At 33.7% G+C, this 17,561-nt stretch overlaps 5 protein-coding genes across 5 annotated transcripts; 3 read left to right on the top strand and 2 right to left on the bottom strand.

Moving 5' to 3' along the window:
- Positions 1-5,929: 5,929 nt before the first annotated feature.
- Positions 5,930-6,931, bottom strand: TrAFT101_009497 (uncharacterized protein; the record flags this gene model as incomplete). The annotated part of the gene is made up of 2 exons (XM_024902520.2): positions 5,930-6,206; positions 6,258-6,931. 2 exons carry the CDS (start codon positions 6,929-6,931, stop codon positions 5,954-5,956), a joined length of 927 nt encoding a protein of 308 aa, XP_024761568.2. The 3' UTR covers positions 5,930-5,953.
- A 1,303-nt stretch (positions 6,932-8,234) lies between these two features.
- On the top strand, positions 8,235-10,018 carry TrAFT101_009498 (uncharacterized protein). Its single transcript, XM_024902519.2, has 4 exons — positions 8,235-9,105; positions 9,176-9,256; positions 9,310-9,356; positions 9,436-10,018. Exons 1-4 carry the CDS (start codon positions 8,299-8,301, stop codon positions 9,896-9,898), a joined length of 1,398 nt encoding a protein of 465 aa, XP_024761567.2. The 5' UTR covers positions 8,235-8,298; the 3' UTR covers positions 9,899-10,018.
- A 1,507-nt stretch (positions 10,019-11,525) lies between these two features.
- Positions 11,526-13,055, top strand: TrAFT101_009499 (uncharacterized protein). The gene is made up of 3 exons (XM_024903893.2): positions 11,526-11,979; positions 12,058-12,545; positions 12,617-13,055. Exons 1-3 carry the CDS (start codon positions 11,749-11,751, stop codon positions 13,008-13,010), a joined length of 1,113 nt encoding a protein of 370 aa, XP_024761566.2. The 5' UTR covers positions 11,526-11,748; the 3' UTR covers positions 13,011-13,055.
- Positions 13,056-13,714: 659 nt separating this feature from the next.
- TrAFT101_009500 (uncharacterized protein) lies at positions 13,715-14,875 on the top strand. The gene has a single exon (XM_024908121.2). The coding sequence runs from the start codon at positions 13,852-13,854 to the stop codon at positions 14,833-14,835; it is 984 nt and encodes a 327-aa protein (XP_024761565.2). The 5' UTR covers positions 13,715-13,851; the 3' UTR covers positions 14,836-14,875.
- A 550-nt stretch (positions 14,876-15,425) lies between these two features.
- TrAFT101_009501 (uncharacterized protein) lies at positions 15,426-17,131 on the bottom strand. The gene is made up of 3 exons (XM_024910614.2): positions 16,872-17,131; positions 16,058-16,773; positions 15,426-16,000 (listed from the first exon to the last, which is right to left on the bottom strand). Exons 1-3 carry the CDS (start codon positions 17,017-17,019, stop codon positions 15,530-15,532), a joined length of 1,335 nt encoding a protein of 444 aa, XP_024761564.2. The 5' UTR covers positions 17,020-17,131; the 3' UTR covers positions 15,426-15,529.
- Positions 17,132-17,561: the final 430 nt, after the last annotated feature.

The following is a 17,561-nucleotide window of genomic DNA, read 5'->3' on the forward strand; positions in this document are numbered from 1 at the left end:
AATATTTAACTTATTATTTAGCTTATTAATTTTAATGTTTAATAATTTATAGCTTTATAAGTGCTGTAATAGGTAAATTATATCTCCCTTCTAGAGAATTAATTCTATAATTTTATTTTAATTTATATACTTTTTTATTTTATCTTAAATAAATTTAAGTTATATATATATTTCTTTATATAAATTAATTATTAATTCTGCTTGCAGTCTTGCTTTTTTAAAGTTAAGTCTTTTTTATAATAATTTAAATGCTTTTAATATAAATCTATAGTTTATATAAAATAATATAATTTTTATAAATTCTAAAGGTATACTATTATAATAGTATTATACTATTAATAATTTTTTTATTTAATTATCTTATATAAAGTTAATATAGTATCTTAAGTATACTTTAATAATTTAATTAATATATTCTATTTATTTATTTATTTAAAGGTAGTATATAGTGCTTAATTTATAGTTTATTTTTAATTTAGCTATAAGTTTTTACTAAAATTTAAAAGTAAATATTTATCCTCTATCTAATATTATTTCTTTTAGTAGTCTATAGTTTATAGCAATTATTCTTATATAGGTATAAGTAAAGTCTTCTGCTATATATAATTTACTATATAATAAAAAGTATATTTCTTTTAAAAAGCAGTAGACTACTATAAAAATACTATTATATTTTACTTTTATAAAGAGTTTAATAAAAAGGGGTAGGTTAATAATATAATTAAATATTATTAATTTTTATAGTTATTTTACTACTAGCAGTAGTTATAGTTTTTTATATAATTTATATCTTCTATCTTTTATTTATTAGTATATACTATAGTATAATATAATATATTAAATATATACTTTAAGTTTAATTACTTTATAGTATATAAAGATTTAATTATATATTTTCTATATTCTTTTATATTTATACAGCAGATGCTTATAAATATATTTTACTATATCTCTTTTTAATTCTTTAAATACTTAAATCTTTCCTTTATATTTAAAATATTCTTTTTTTATAATTACTTCTTTTAAATATTCTTTATTTTTATAATTTTTTATATATTCTTTAATTTTATTAAGCATTAGGTTTTCTTTAAGTACTTTAAATATTATATAAATATATATTTACTTAATATTTCTTTTATTATTATAGCATAATACTTATACTATAAATTCTAATATATTTTATTTATAGTTACTTCTTTTACTTAATACATTAGCTTTTTTATTTTCTATGCTTTTATAATAAATAAGTTTATAATTAAATTATAATAAAAATTTAAAGTATTTAATTTATTAATTAAAGAGCTTTTTAGTAGTAGTAAAGTATAAAATATTTTTATAATTAATATAAACAGTAATTTTATATTTACTTTTATAATAATAATATCTTTATTTTTTAAATACTTATAGTATAGTATATATTTCTTTATTATAAGTAAAATATTATAGCATTAGTTTATTAAGTTTATATAAAAAAAATATAATAAGTTTAAGTTTACTATTATCGCCTGGTTAATTTAAAACCCCTTTAATTATAAAATTTAATGCATTAGTTTTAATTATAATAAGTTTCTTTAGGTTAAATATAGTAAAAATTATCTTTAAAGTAATAGCCTTTTTAAGTTCTTTAAAGGCTTCTTGCTATTCCTCCCCCTATTTAAAAGGTTTATTCTTTTTAGTTATATTAATAAGCAGAATTACTTTTAATAAAAAGTCTTTAATAAACTTTTAGTAGTAATTTATAAGTCTAAAGAATACTTATAATTCTTTAAGTATAGTTAATACTAGCTACTTATTAATTACTTTAATTTTATTAAAGTTTATATAAATTTCTTTAAGTATAATAATATATTTTAAAAAGTTAACTTTTTAAAAATAAAATATATATTTTTTAAGGTTAATAAAGAGTTTATTTTCCTTAAGTTTTTATAGTATAAGGTAAATGTATTTTTTATATTTTTTAAAGGTATTTAAAAAAATTAAAATATTATTAATATATATAATTATAAAGTTATTTAAATATAGTTTAAGTATATAGTTTATTCTTTTTTAAAAAAAAGCAAGTGTATTTATAAGTCCCTATAGTATAATAAAGTATTTATATAATCTATATTTTATTGCAAATGCAGTTATTTATTTATATCCTTCTTTTATTTTCATAAGCTTATAAGCTTCTATAAGATTAAGAGTTATAAACTATTTTTTCTTATATAATTTATTTTTAATTTATAAAATTAAAAATAGCAGGGTTTTATCTTTAATAGTTATTTTATTTAACTCTTTATAATTAATAACTAACTATAATTTACTATTTTTCTTTAATATAAAGATAATAAAGTATTTAACTGGGGATTTAAATATTTAAATATATTCCTTTTTAAATTATACTTTAATTTATTTTTTAAGGGTTTTAAATTCTATTTTACTAAAATTATAAATCTTATAAAACTTTAAAGAGGCTTTATTTTTTAAAACTATTTTATAGTTTTATTTTAAATATAATAAAAATCCTTCTTTTAATTATTTTTTAAAAAGTTTTCTATACTTCTTATATTATTTTAAAACTTATATTAATAAATTATTAAATTATTTAATTTTCTTAAGTTCTTAGTCTAGTAGTATTAGTTCTTAATGCAAAATAGTAATATATTTTTATATTCTTTATTTTAATATTTTCTTTTTTTTTTTAATATATTAAAAAAGTATTATAATAGGCTTAAGGAAAATCTTAAGCTTCTGGCTACTTAATTTCCTTTTTTCTAGGGTTTTATTATTTTATTAATAAATCTAGCCAGTTTTTTAATCTATATTAAAATTATATTTACTTAATTAAAGTATCCCTAAAATAAGGTTATATTATAAAATATTAGCTATATTATATATAATTCTAATAATATAATTTTTAATATTTATTAATAAATAATTAATTTATTATTTAATTTATTTATTATTATAAAAAAAGTATACTCCCTTTATATATTATAATTAATACTTTCTCTTTTTCTTATATACTAATAACTACAGATATATTACAGTTATAGTAAATATATAGTTATATTATAACCCACTGTTTATTAAAACTATAAAAAACTCTCTATCTAAAAATATATTATATAATATTTTTTTAAATATTCTTTTTTTTTCTTTTTTACTATTATATTTATTATTTAGTTTAAAAAATATAATATATTTTAAGTCTTTCTATTACCCTTTTATAAAAGACTATCTATATTTTTTAAATTATACTAGTTTAAAATCTTAATTTCTGCATATTATATATATTTTAAATTTTTATAGTTAAAAAAATTAATTTTATTATATTCTTCTTAAACATCTTCTTTTTTATATTATATAAAGAGTTTTTAAGCTTTATAATATTTACAAAAGGCTTTTTTATAAACTCCTATAAATTTATTTAATTTTATATATTCTCCTTCTCCTAAAACAACTACCTTAAAAAATCTAAACCTTTACTTAATATTCTATAATAAAAAGTATATATAAGAGTATATATAAATAATAAAAAAAATAAAATCCTAATAGAAAAGATATTATACTTCTTTTTATTATTAAAATATTCTATACATTAGTATATAATATAATTAACCTAGCTAATATAATAATATCTTAAATAATCTAGATTAATATAATTAACATTTTTAAATTTTTTTTTATAACTAAGGTTTTATTATAAGGCTTGGTTTAGTATAATAGCTTAAAGAATAAGTTATTTTTTTACTTTTTACTATTAAAGTTTAAATAACTATCTATATAAAAATAAAAAAGTATTATTTTTAAAAGGTTCTTGGGCTTTAATAATGTAATTTTAAAATTTAAATAATTAATTAATTTCTAAAGTTAAGTTATTATATTATCTTTAAATATTATTATTATACTTATAGTTATATCTATAGTTTTATTATTTAAAATCTTTATTTATTTTAATATTTACTTTATCTATATTTTTAGTTAATTAAAAGTCTTTTTAAAAGATTATTTATTAGTTAAGTATTTTAAATTCTTTAGCTAGTATATTAAAATTATTTAATAGTTTAGCTTTTAATTAATAATAAAGGTATTTATTTTCTTCTTCTACTATAAAGTCTCTTTTTATTATTAAAATAATCTTACTATCTTTTTTTATAGCATAATTATCTTTTAATAGTAAAATAGTAAACTTTTTAAATAATTTATAGTTTTTTATTATATAGTTTAGCTTTTTATAATTATAATATTTAAAGTCTTTTTTTTTATTATTTTTTTAAATTATGCTAATATTTATAAGTCCTAGAGTACTACTATTATCTTTAGTAATTTATTTATTATTCTTACCTTTATTTCCTTAGTTATTATAAGTACTTATATTAAATTTATATAAAAGATTATTAGCTTTAATGCATTTTTTAATAAAGAATAGAAAGTTATATTAAATTTAGTTAATATTATAAACTTTTTTTTTAATGCTTTTTTTAAGTTTATTATAAAATTATTTAATAAATATAGCTTATTTTTATTTAACTTAAAAAGCAAGGTCTTTAAATTTTATAGTATAATTAAAGCATTTTCCTTTTTAAAATACTTTTATAAGTTTATTTTTAGTTATTTAAACTTCTTTAATATCTTTAAATACTTTTATAAGTTTTCTTTTAAATTCTTTAAAGTTATTAAATACTTTTTTAACAGCAGGCAGGGGATTAATTAAATCTTTAAAATATTTATTTTATATAAGTTAAAATTACTTAAATATAGTTCCTTTAAGGCATAATGCTATAAAAAAAACTTTTTTATTTTTAATATTAATTATATTTTTAAAGTTTATAAAATAAACCCTAAGTTAAATTTAAAAAAGTTTAAGTTTATTAATTTTTTTATTAAATATAAAAAATAATTATTATTTAATAAAAATTCTTATATTTTTTTTAATTTTTTTTTTTTTATTATTTAAAGTATTAATTAATTACTTATTAATTTAAAATATATTCTAAAGATATTCCTTTAAAGCATCTCCCTTTAGATTATTTTAGTCAGGCTTATAGCTTATAGCAAGATCGCTGTCTACATTAATAAGTCTAATGGATTTAAAAGTTACAGCAAGTGCTAGAGTAATTTAAAGAGCTGCAGTATTATTTTTAATTATAGTAGTTTAATTACTTATAAGATTTTAAAAGATTTTTTAAATAAAAGTTATTAATATATAATATCTTAACCTATATTATTATACTTAAGTATAAGGTAGATTTTTAATTTATAAACTTAATATTAAGTTTATATTAGTAGAAAGATAAATTAAAGTCTTATAAGCAATACAGTTATATAGCTAATAAAGTTATAAATAATTAATTTAATTATTATCTAAAAGTATTATATTAACAATTAATTATTTAAGTTTTATTTAATAAATATAATAAATATTTTTCTTATATAGTAAGTCATTCTAGATGGCTTACAGTTAGATCACTCTTGCATAGGCTTACGATGGCTCACTTAGTGATTCAATAGGGATGTCTGTAAACCATAATCCTTTTGTAATTGGTCCATCGGTCTATAGTTACTCCTAGAGTACATACTCTTGCTTAGCTAATATACGAACGAATGTTCAGGTCGTAACAGGTCAATAATTGCAATTACAGCAATTACTGTAACAGAACCAGCTGCTTATAAGGGATCTAGGCTGCTACAATGGACCAGATTGTAACAAATATATAATATTTTACTTCATATATATATGTATTAAGCTGTTTGCTTTAATTTTTACTTATACTTAAGTGAGTAAGTACATTAATTAAAATAGTGTAAATTTTACTTTTTTAGATACCAAATACGCCTGCGTGGATACCGGATAAGCCGCCCCTACAAGAATACTTGCAATCTTACTTCTCGCACGAAGGACAAACTTTACTACAACTGATTTTTTGTTCAGTTAAGATGCTTGCGATATACTTGATGAGCTACAGCCTTATGATAACAAGAAATTTGCAAGCACACTGAAATATCGATCAGGGTCCTCAAGCCAGGGCATATGAGATGCGTTTGAAATAGTTACCCATCTGACCTTTGGGATCTCTATGAAAAAAGGCATATTTACGCTGTCGGTAGTCTCATCAAATTCTCCATTCATAATCAATGTCGGGACATTGACCATATGCAAACGTCCAACCGCCGAATAATCTTTTAAAGGACCAACCATTGTGAACTCGGAGGGCCCATTCCTGCGCCAGGTTAGCGAATGATTCACACTCTTGTAGGAATTGACAACCAACATAGTTAAATAGACTGTAGGGTTATTATGTAGGTCGAGTAAGTTCAACGACTGCATTAAATCCTCGGGCCAGTCATCAAGGCGACAGACATGTCGTTTGTAGAAAACCATTGACGCTTCTTGAAATTCAGGATCGTCGTATGTCTTACTACTTTCGTGCTTGAGAATCATATCTCGTGATTCTTGTGGCAGCTCACTAATAAGTTTCCTGGTTGCTTCCCCAAAGAGCTTTCCGCTCGCGACTCCATTGGAAATAATATAGTGCTTCATTCCCTTTGGCTGACGTGAAATTATGTACTCGCTTCCCAATATAGTGCCCCACGATTGCCCCAAGAAATCATAGTCATCTTCTACATTCAATGCTTTCAGGAGATTGTCGAGCTCTGCCATGAATAGATCGACAGTCCAGAAGTTGATGTCACCTATGGTTTCTGGTAAGAGAGTAGAGTTGCCGCAGCCGATTTGGTCATAAAGAATAACAGGAATACTATAGTCGGCTGTCAAAGATGCAAACGACTTCAAGTAGGCATGACCAGCGCCGGGGCCACCATGCGCGCAGACGAGTGGCCGCCGAGTCTTGGGGTCGCCATAGATAATATAGAATGTTTTACATGGTTTTCCAATAGAAGGGATATAGAAATCGACTTCACCAGAGGAGACGCTTGGTTGCTGCATGATTTACCATAGAGTGCTGAGGAAGGAAGAAAAGCTTGGAGAGCCATTTATTCTTAGATTACCACTCTTTACAAGCAAACGAAACCCCACATTATATCAATCGTGTGAAAAGAGCGCTAAAAAGCATTAGTCTTGTCAAGTGCATTAAGAAGCTCAAACACCATATCTCCAGAAGTAAGCCCTAGGCTAGTTAGCCAGTGTTAGGCGGGTCAATTAGTATCCTTCCCATTCCACACCAGTGAGCTGTGGAGAGTAAAGAAGAGTTAGTCGAATGGGGTAAACGGCGCTATATCACAGAAACAGCTAAAGTGCACCGAATGATGCACCTATTATACAGCCACACATTAGGTTAGCTACTGTAATACCATTTGCATCCCTTTTCAGCCAATACATGGGCTTTTAAGGTGGAGTAATAAAACCGCCCTTCCAGTTTTGAGAGACTGAGCATATACTGGAATGTCCCTTTCTGAGTGTTATTTCTTCTACCGGAAATATCACACGAAAGAATGGTGTGACCTATAGGAGCAGGCATTTTGCATCTTATACCCATGTACTACATCTAACCAAGGTCTTTATCAACCACTTACCCAAGGCTGTATACTTGTGAGCTCTTGACCAGTGGATTTCACAGCATTGTATATTTATATTGCTAGCAATGACTTTATATGGAAACCAAGTCTTTTTCAACTGTCAACGAACTACTAATGAAATCAGCGAATTCTATATTTTTATAGAAGTACCACAATATCCATTTCATCCTTGGTATATTTATATCATGCAACAGTTAAGTATTTGTATTATTACTCTGAAGCCTTTCAAAGTTTAAAACAACAGCCGCTGGTATAACAAGGAAACTACTTTAGAACTATCTTAATTTAAGAGATTGAGTAAACCACAATCAGGAAGAAGCAGATTTAGCATAGAATGCCTCAACTCTGAATATCATCGTACTGGTATAAACTTACAAGTCTATAGTTATATGTAATTATGGATACGGCCCTTTTAGCCAAACTTTGCTCTCGTTACTAGTTTAGGTACGCCGAACAGCTTTCTACCATTGGTTCATATCAGTCTACAACCCCTGCTTCATATCCGCAAAAAACGTCACTGCGGATAAAAAGGCTAAATGTTCCCCTTCGGCTACCTTGCCGACAGGGATTGGATATGTGTATAGCATGGCGACCGGATAAATCTGCATTCTTTCATTTCATAACAACTAAATGAGAGAGGGGCTCAGCGACCTTAGAAAAGGATAAAATGGCCGAATAGGAAGTATCAGTTCGAAAGCAATATATCAACTTGGATGAATTAATTCAACATCCTTCATATCAGTCCATTCTATTAGCTGCATAGCATTCTCCCTTGAAATGAAGTCCACCTTTTCTATTTCCCTAGCTCTACTGGGTCAAAGCTCGGCATGGACCTATACTCCCAGCTCTGGATACGCTGCTAACATCAAAATCAATGCTCGCCAAACTTATCAAACCATGATTGGCGGCGGCTGCTCTGGAGCTTTTGGAGTTGCGTGCCAGCAATTCGGAGCTCTAGGACTGTCGCCAGAAAATCAAGAAAGAGTGACTCAGATTCTTTTTGATGAAAACATTGGCGGCCTCTCAATCGTGCGAAACGACATTGGTTCGTCCCCTGGAACCACCATTCTTCCAACATGCCCAACAACGCCGCAGGGGAAGTTCAACTACATTTGGGATGGAAGTGATAACTGTCAGTTTAATCTCACTAAAACGGCTCTCAAATATAATCCTGAACTCTATGTCTATGCCGATGCTTGGTCTGCCCCTGGTTGCATGAAAACTGTGGGAACGGAGAACCTGGGCGGGCAAATATGTGGCGTACGAGGTACCAATTGCGAACATGATTGGCGTCAAGCTTACGCAGATTATCTTGTCCAATATGTCAGGTTCTATAAGGAAGAGGGCATTGATATCTCGCTTTTGGGTGCTTGGAACGAGCCTGATTTCAATCCCTTCACTTATGAGAGCATGCTGTCAGATGGATTCCAAGCCAAAGACTTCCTAGAGGTCCTATACCCGACACTGAAGAAAGCTTTTCCTAAAGTAGATGTCAGCTGTTGTGATGCTACCGGCGCACGACAAGAGAGAAACATCCTTTATGAGCTACAGCAAGCGGGCGGTGAAAATTTCTTTGATATTGCGGTATGTGTTCATTGGCAATCTTGCCAAACAGACGATTGGTATGTTTTATATAACTGACTGCGTTTTTCAGACGTGGCACAATTATCAGAGCAATCCTGAGCGTCCATTTAATTCCGGCGGAAAACCGAATATCCAAACAGAATGGGCCGACGTAAGATAGTGTTCCAAAAGACGATTTTAGCCTACTTACAATGAAAATTACAGGGCACGGGTCCATGGAACAGCACCTGGGATTATAGCGGCCAGCTTGCGTATGTATATATCACAATGCCCCGATACCACGAGGCCCTTACGGCGACAGAGGACCTGTGAGCTAATAATATGCGCTAGCGAGGGCCTTCAATGGGCATTATATATGCATAACGCCTTTGTTAATAGCGATACCTCGGGATACACCCACTGGTGGTGTGTGCAGGATACAACCGGCGATAATGCTCTCATTCGACTTCACGGTAATAGTTACGAAGTATCATCTCGACTCTGGGCTTTTGCTCAATACTTTCGATTTGCCAGACCAGGTTCTGTTCGCGTTGATGCCACAAGTGACGTAGAAAATGTCTACGTGACGGCATACGTGAACAAAAATGGTACAGTAGCTATACCTGTTATTAATGCCGCTCACTTCCCATACGATTTGACTATCAATTTGGAGGGGATTAAAAAGAGAAAGCTCAGTGAGTATCTAACCGATAATAACCATAATGTTACCTTGCAGAGCCGGTACAAAATCAGCGGCAGCAGTCTTAAGGTGACAGTTGAGCCTAGAGCAATGAAGACATTCTGGCTCGAGTAGATAGTGGCAAGAGAAGGTAACAGGTGCAAAGATAGAATTATAGAGAAGTTAAGATTTATTTTCAGAGCAACAGATCAAGACCGAGTTTGCATATCCAAAGCATTAATCGATGACTGTAATAACGTCGAGAACTTATAGCTTTCTATCTCATATTGCGTGTCTAAAATAGAAAGTCTATATAAAGTTAAATATATAACAGATGTTAAGTTGAAGTACATCTATTCCTTTAGGTGCATGTGCAATGCAGTAAGCGGACGCTTCATTAGACGTCTCTATTGTACGACAGTTGCACCTGCAAATGAAAAAAAAAATCCGTGAGATTAGCGTTAGTATTGCCACTAATAGATCACCCGCTCGGTGTATTGTTTTACATGATAGAACTCTAGCTTGACTTTGAAATCTATTGCTTGAATAGCTCACTTCATTTCATTTCGATCTTAGCATACAATGCACACAGCATTCAACAGAGTAAGTCAGCACGCTGCGCGATGCAAATGAAACGCCATATATTGCTTAACTTGGTCAGTGACTGTGCTGTCCAAACCGGGCGCTGTCATAGCGACCCTCGCAATTTTTTTTTTTCCCCTTAATTCGCTAACGTCAACATTTACCTGGCATGCATATAAAGCGATATTTCCAAGGGTGGATGCTCTGTTCCATGCAGCGAAAAGTGTTTCGCTAATATGCGCAGATATATTCCCTCAACTGTGTCAAGTCCCCGAGCAGATAACATTTATGCTAGGGAAGACGTGTAAACTGTGTCAACCGAACTTAATCTTGATACACGGTTGGCCTCGGGACTTTTGCAGTTCAGCCGAGACAGACTCGGTGGCAGATGAATCGAAATCAATATTTGTACGGAAACGGGAGAGGAAAATCACACCGGACCAGATCAGGCCAGCATACGGGAAGATGCTTTGGCGCCGTTCTTCCGTAAGTAACGTACACTTATATGACAAAAGTCTGCGCCAGTTTCACAGTACCTCTACTTAAACTAGAAAAATATAATTATTTAAAACATTTTTTAAAAAATAAAAAGTTATAAAAATAAATAAATAAAGCTTTATGTAGTAATTAATTAATTATATTTTATATTTTTATTAACTCCTGTATTTTATAATTTTTTAAAAAATTATTATAATTTTTATAGTTTTATATAAAATAAAATAAAAGTGGAGTGTGCTTTAGTATAGGAAAACAGTATTATTAGTACTGTTTTTAATTTCATTTTCTTTTATATAAAACTATATATAAAGTAATAATAATAAGAAATATTACTATAAATAATATATATTTATAAATATTTATTATTTTTATATATAAAATTTTAATTTCTATTCTTATATAAATGCTTACTAATTTATAAAAAATATTTTAAATAATTAACTTTTCACTGTATACTATGGGATACCCTAAAGGTGGCGCAGACTTTTGGCCCTTAAGTGTACTACACTAAGTAAAGTACGATGGCGAGCTGTTGCTCAGTGAGTACCTAGCACTGGAAGAAGAGAAGTTAGGACTTAATGGCGGGCAAGGCGGGGTAGGCCCTCTTTGTTTTAGTATATTTATACAGCTTAATAAGCTAAGGAAAAGTCCAGCCTTCTCTGACTCATCGGCGAGTAACTGTAGCGCCTTTTCGGCTACACCAGCTTAACGCTAGGTATGCAATACATGTTCGTCCTGCTTTTGAGCGAGAGATTGTCGACAAGAACTAACGCGCGCATTAACTTATATATATATTCCATATTATCACCGTCCCTCAACCACACGTGCATCTCTGTTCAGCTTTTTCCGTTTCTTCTTCTTTTTATTATAGCAATTTAACAACCAGGTTCTCTAGTGTTCAAACCATGCCGATAGGAGACAGCACCGAAGACATTAAAGATGCAGTTCGAAAGGAGCTGGAAGGCACAGAATATGCAGTATCATCGCTAACGCCGCTTTCTGGGGGCACTGCAAACTTCATATATCTCGCCAAACTTCACAGGCCTCTGTCAGGAGGTGTAAGCAAAGTCGTACTAAAACACGGAGAAGCATATGTTGCCCTGCACCCTGACTTCAAGCTGGAAATGGTTCGCTGCGTTAGTTTCCCGTATTCGGGTGAAGCGATGGGCGGGCCTTGTTGCTAATATGTGCTGAATGCGCCTTTCTAAAAACAGAACATTGAAGAAGAAGGCCTGAGACTCCTCGCAAAATTTCCACCCGTCATCTCATCGCCATATGAGGTCGGAACGCCGAAGTTATACCATTTTAACCCCCAAACCAGCACACAGATCCAGGAATATTTACCCAACGCAATCAACCTAAAAGATTATGCTCTTAAAAATTTCCAAGGACCTACCGTTGCAGCTACCGAATCGCAATGCTTGCAGCTGGGACAGAGTCTTGGCCGATGGCTGCGAGAATTCCACATATGGAGTGATCAGCCTGACAACCAGAGCTTGCGTAACCTGTTTGTCAAGAATACAGCCATGAGGAATATTAAAAAGGCTATTAATTACGACCAGCTGCTTGGGAGGTTGGGCATGTTTCCTGCCATCTTACAGGAGCATGAGGAGACTTTGCAGCAAATTGTAGCCATGGCTACTGCTGAGCTCGGAGACGAGAGCAAGCTGAGTGTTATTCACGGCGATTTTTGGACTGGAAAGTAAGTTAAATGACATATAAAAGGGACCGTTATATTGTATGGACATTCCATAACATATCCATTTATTTTAGTATTTTGATACCAAATACTGCTCTTGGCAGCAGTCAGACAGTTCCCGTCCGGGTTATTGACTGGGAAATGGCACAGGTTGGCGTACGGGCTGAAGATCTCGGCCAGGTTATCGCTGAGCTGTGGCAATTAAAGCTTTACAAAAATATAGATGCGACTTTGTGGATCATTCAAGGTTTTGTAAGCGGATATGGCAAGGTCGATAGCGATTTCATGTTTCGAGTACTGATTCATGTTGGCGCTCATTTGTTATGTATCGGATCAACAACGCCAGGCTGGGGAACCCCAGAAGAAGGGCAAGAGATTGCCAAGGCTGGAAGAGATGTCTTACTCAATGCTTGGAAAAAAGACGCAGGAGCATTCCAAGGACATGACCTCCAACAACTTGTGGGTTAGCCTATATATATATATATGCCAATGCAAACAAATGGTACTTCAGACCTCAAATATTGCCTGGTTCAGGCTCAATTTATCTAATGAATAACCTACAACTGGATTAGTTTGCCATATTGAGTACCATTGTCATCTTCAATTTTCAACTCTTTTACTTGTAACGTGACGAACCTGATGCATTTGCTTTTATTCATCTATTAGCGAGTCCTCGCTCCTGTTGGTTTCAACATTGCTGCAGCACCCGACCTCTGAACGCTGCTACCTAAGGAAAAATAGGAAGTAATTCTAAACTATCGTTTTACAGTACGACAAGATAATTAGATTGCTTTCTTATTTTTTTTTTTCCTTTCTTTTGTTCGTGCTTTTAATGAAGAGCCTTTATACCTCGTGTTAATACAGGGTAATACTGCTACGTACTGATCGGGGGAATTTTTTGGTCTCAAAAAGACCTAGAAGCGAATTCAGACCCATCAATGGGTCCCATTTTAAGTGCTGTATCAAGCCAGGTATTTACAAATACTACAATCCGGCCATTCCTAGAGTGAGATAATTTTGCGCCATTTGTGCCTAATCTGACAAATTAACAACAAATAGTTAATGCTATTAGGTAACCCAAAGAAACTCGATAGCAAACGCTATCAATGTTAGCAAGGTGACTAGTAGATGTAAACGAGAACATACATATGGATCCTTCATAAAGCTCTCGTTTTTCTGCGTAACTTCTAGACGCAATGACAACCTCCTTTCCTTTAGGATTCTTCTCGTTGCCTCGACTAGTACAAGTACCCAGAACGCTGCAATTTTGCTTGCCTCGCCTTGACATAATCGCCAATTTAAGAACATAATGTCAAATAGTCTGATTGTACTTCCCCGCCCTGGGACCTCTTTGTTAGATACGCGACAACCCATACACGCCCCAAACGAGGTCGATTTCACTGCCGTCTTTGGTAAAATACTGCCGGCAGCCTCATACCTGCCTACAAAAAATGGCAGAGTCGCATTTTATGAGCTGCTACCCTCATCTCCCTCGCCACCGGATGACGCGACAGCGATTTCCCGCGTGCTTTTAGTGCATGGTGTCCAGACACCAGCAATCGGCCTACAACCGTTGGCAAGCGCACTCTCGGCGCGTTTTCCACATGCGAAATGCATACTGGTTGACTTGTGGGGCCACGGGCTCACGGACACGCCATTCGCGGCGCACGACGCGGGGCTCTTTCATGAGCTGCTGGAATCTTTGTTCTTGCATCTTGGATGGGAAAATGCCCACGTGGTTGGCTATTCTTTTGGAGCATCAGTAACTGCAAGTTTTGCAGCTGCAAGGCCAGAGCGCGTCGCATCTATGGTGCTAGTTGCCCCAGCAGGCTTCATCCGCCAGGAGCTCTTTGATGAGCTACAGAAGAGCTACTTGCGCGGTGGTGACGGGCTGGAAGAGCCGGCAAAAGAATGGATCTTGGATTTTCTAGAAGGAGGGCAGTTAGTTGTCCCTCCAGATTGGAAAGAAACTGTAGGAAGAGGCGAGGTGGTGGCTGAAGCAGTCCGAGACTGGGAGATGAAGAACCACGAAGGCCATGCTGCGAGTGTGGTAGCCATTTTCAGAGATGGCGGGGTTTTGGATAACAGCGCCGAATTTGCCAGAGCGGCCGAGAAGGGTATTAAATATCTATATATCCTTGGAGAGCTCGATGATGTGTGTAGTCCCCAAGATTTATCTGATATTGGGGTTCAAAATTTTGTCATTATTCCTCAGGTTGGACATGCAGTTGTGCGGGAAAAAGCACCAGAGGTCGCTCAGTCAATTGCGAATTTCTGGCATAAGATCTGTTAACCAATATACCAAGCTTAGCTTTGCTTTGTTTCGTTCATCCGACCATTCCCCCCTCTCTTCTTTTATATCGCTTTTCTTCTCGAGTAAGGAGCTAACACTGTAACCATTTTGTTGATTCATACTACCCAAGCTCCACACCCTTCAACTTGTGACAAATTAGTGGCCGGCTGCCCCTCTAAGATCGGATTATATAGGCTTGACTCAACGTATGAAGGTTTGGTTCTAAATTCATGCGTTTATAATATTTGAGCAGCACATATGTGTTCCAAGAACCTGATGTTTGCATTGGTGCTGATATTCTTTTGAGCTATATCTGCTATATAATAAAGCTTACTAATCTTTTCTGGATTGAAGGACTGTAAGTGTCGAGACTCTAGTAATTATCCGAGGCGAAATTATGTCGAGTAATTGACGTCTATGCGTACTTTTGGTAAGGGTCAACAATTGAAGGCCAGTAGGACGAGAGGGAAATACGGGATAAAAGACAATGGCGGTAACATTAAATAAATAGATTTAAAAAAAAAAAATGTAAGCAAGATGGCAGAGTAAAAGTATTACCACGGTAAATCACTGCGAGATATTGGGCATCCAAAAAATTTGAACTATTGGAGAGCTGTATTGCTGTTGCCTTTTATCCAAATAGCTGCTAGACAAGAGTATGCATTTCACTATAATTCATTCACTATGATAGCCCTCAACCGCTCACAGTTCCAGCCGGAGTGATCTCTTTCGCCTCGTTTAATTCTTTTTGCATCATTACCAATGCTTTGTCTAATTCGGCAACCAAATCGCAGTTCCAAATTTCTCTGATTGGTACATCTATAACTGTTTTCAACTTTTCCAAATCATCTCCAACATCAGGTCTCTGCAGATCTAAAAGTTCGCCTTGTCGACGTCCGTGGATTTGGACAAATTTAGCCCGTGGCATGCGTACACTTTCATACCCACTAAATGCAGCGTGGAGATCGGAGGAGGAGTTACAAATGCTCAGGACGTGGGAGAGAATATATGCATCTTCCAGTGCCTGACCAGCGCCAGCACCCTGGTGAGGGGCACAAGCATGTGCGCTATCACCTAAGAGCAGAAGACGGAGCTTTCTTGAGAAGTAAGTCGGGATTTCGGGAGAGAGGTCAAATATACCCCAATTGTCGGTATTCTCCATTAGCTAAACTCCAAATCAGCAATCTTGACGTTTCCTATTACTTGTGGGGTGAATGCATACCGAGAATATCTTCTGACATTCTTGTCCAAATTCCGGAAAATCCGCTGCTATAGCTTCTCGTTCCATTCGTTTAATCCAATCTCCTTCCCATATGCCATTCTTGGTGGTGCTGAAAGCGACAACGTTCATTACTTTACCATTTGCCACGGGGAAAGTAAGAACATGGCCGCCTTTGCCGAGGAACATAAATCGATTCTGGGCCTTCTCCTCCCCAATCGCAGCAATAGCCTTCTCCATGGGTATCAATCCCCGATATGCGTGCTTCCCAGTAAAGGTCGGCTGTGACAGAGGGCTATCTTTTCCTAATATAAATTCTCGACACACGGATCGAATGCCGTCACATCCAATAACTGCGTCTGCTTCCGAAGTGCTGCCATCGGCGAACTTCAAAATTGTTTTCCCTTTGCCCTCATCACGGGAGATGTCGGTCAGTCTCTTGCCAAACTCGGCGATATCGTCAGGGATAAGTTTGATGAGCTCTTCGACAAAATGTGCACGATGGGCGGTGCTATGTCTTTCAGACGCATTGAGTTTGGGAGATATGATAGGAGTGCCAGCGGGCAAGCCGTGAAGGTCATGTGCGAGTATAAAGTCAAAGTATGTGTCTTCTTTCGACTTCCAGCCAACGCTTGTCGAAATCTTCGCATACGCTTCTCCTATAGCCGGATGTATCAAGCTCATAGCGCGGATAGAATTGGCGCCAAAGAAAACACCAGCTTGAAGTGTATTAGTAGCCTTTCACCTCTTGAAGGGGGGGAGGTGGGGTAAAAATTGGCAACATAGGAGCATAATCATCAATTGAACCCATACTTACCGCCAATCTCAGAAAACTTTGCAGCAGACTCGTAGATCTTGACTTGGATATGGCTATATTGTTGCAAACCAATGGCTAGGGCAAGCCCCCCAATCCCTCCCCCCACGATTGCTATGTGAATATCTTCCCGTTCCGGTACTGAACCCATTCTTTCCTTCCAGTGGCGATGCACAGTAATAAAGCGACAAGGTGAGTGTATATGACCTCTCAATACTACTGTAACAACCTGGGTTCAAAAGCCAAGAGCAGTCGCACTCCCCAAAGGTTTAAAAGCTCATATAGTATTGCTTTGCGAACAAGGTCACGTCTTATGCATGCTAGCAATCCTTCCGGGGAAACGCGGCCCTTATTCCGGTCCCAATGCATCTATCTGTGATGCTACGACTCTAGCTCCATGTACTGTACGTTTCGTACTTGCACCTGTACTGCTAGCGTCCTCTGAACCTTGCATAGCGGTCTAGATATGGAGCGGGGCATGAATGTAGTGAGATGTTTTCGACAAACATGGGGTGATCCACGAATACCTAGTATTGTTGCTAGCCCAAAGCGAAATAATGCACTTATTTCAGACCCTAGGTAGCATGCAAAGCAGAATGCCCCTGCGTATAAAAATCCCTGAGTGTCGCATGAAGACCCCTTAGATAAATGGTCAGGTAAACATTTTACTATTCCTAAATCTACATTGCGGTT

Source organism: Trichoderma asperellum, chromosome 6, assembly GCF_020647865.1.
Source record: "Trichoderma asperellum chromosome 6, complete sequence".
NCBI classification, from domain to species: Eukaryota; Fungi; Ascomycota; class Sordariomycetes; order Hypocreales; family Hypocreaceae; genus Trichoderma; species Trichoderma asperellum.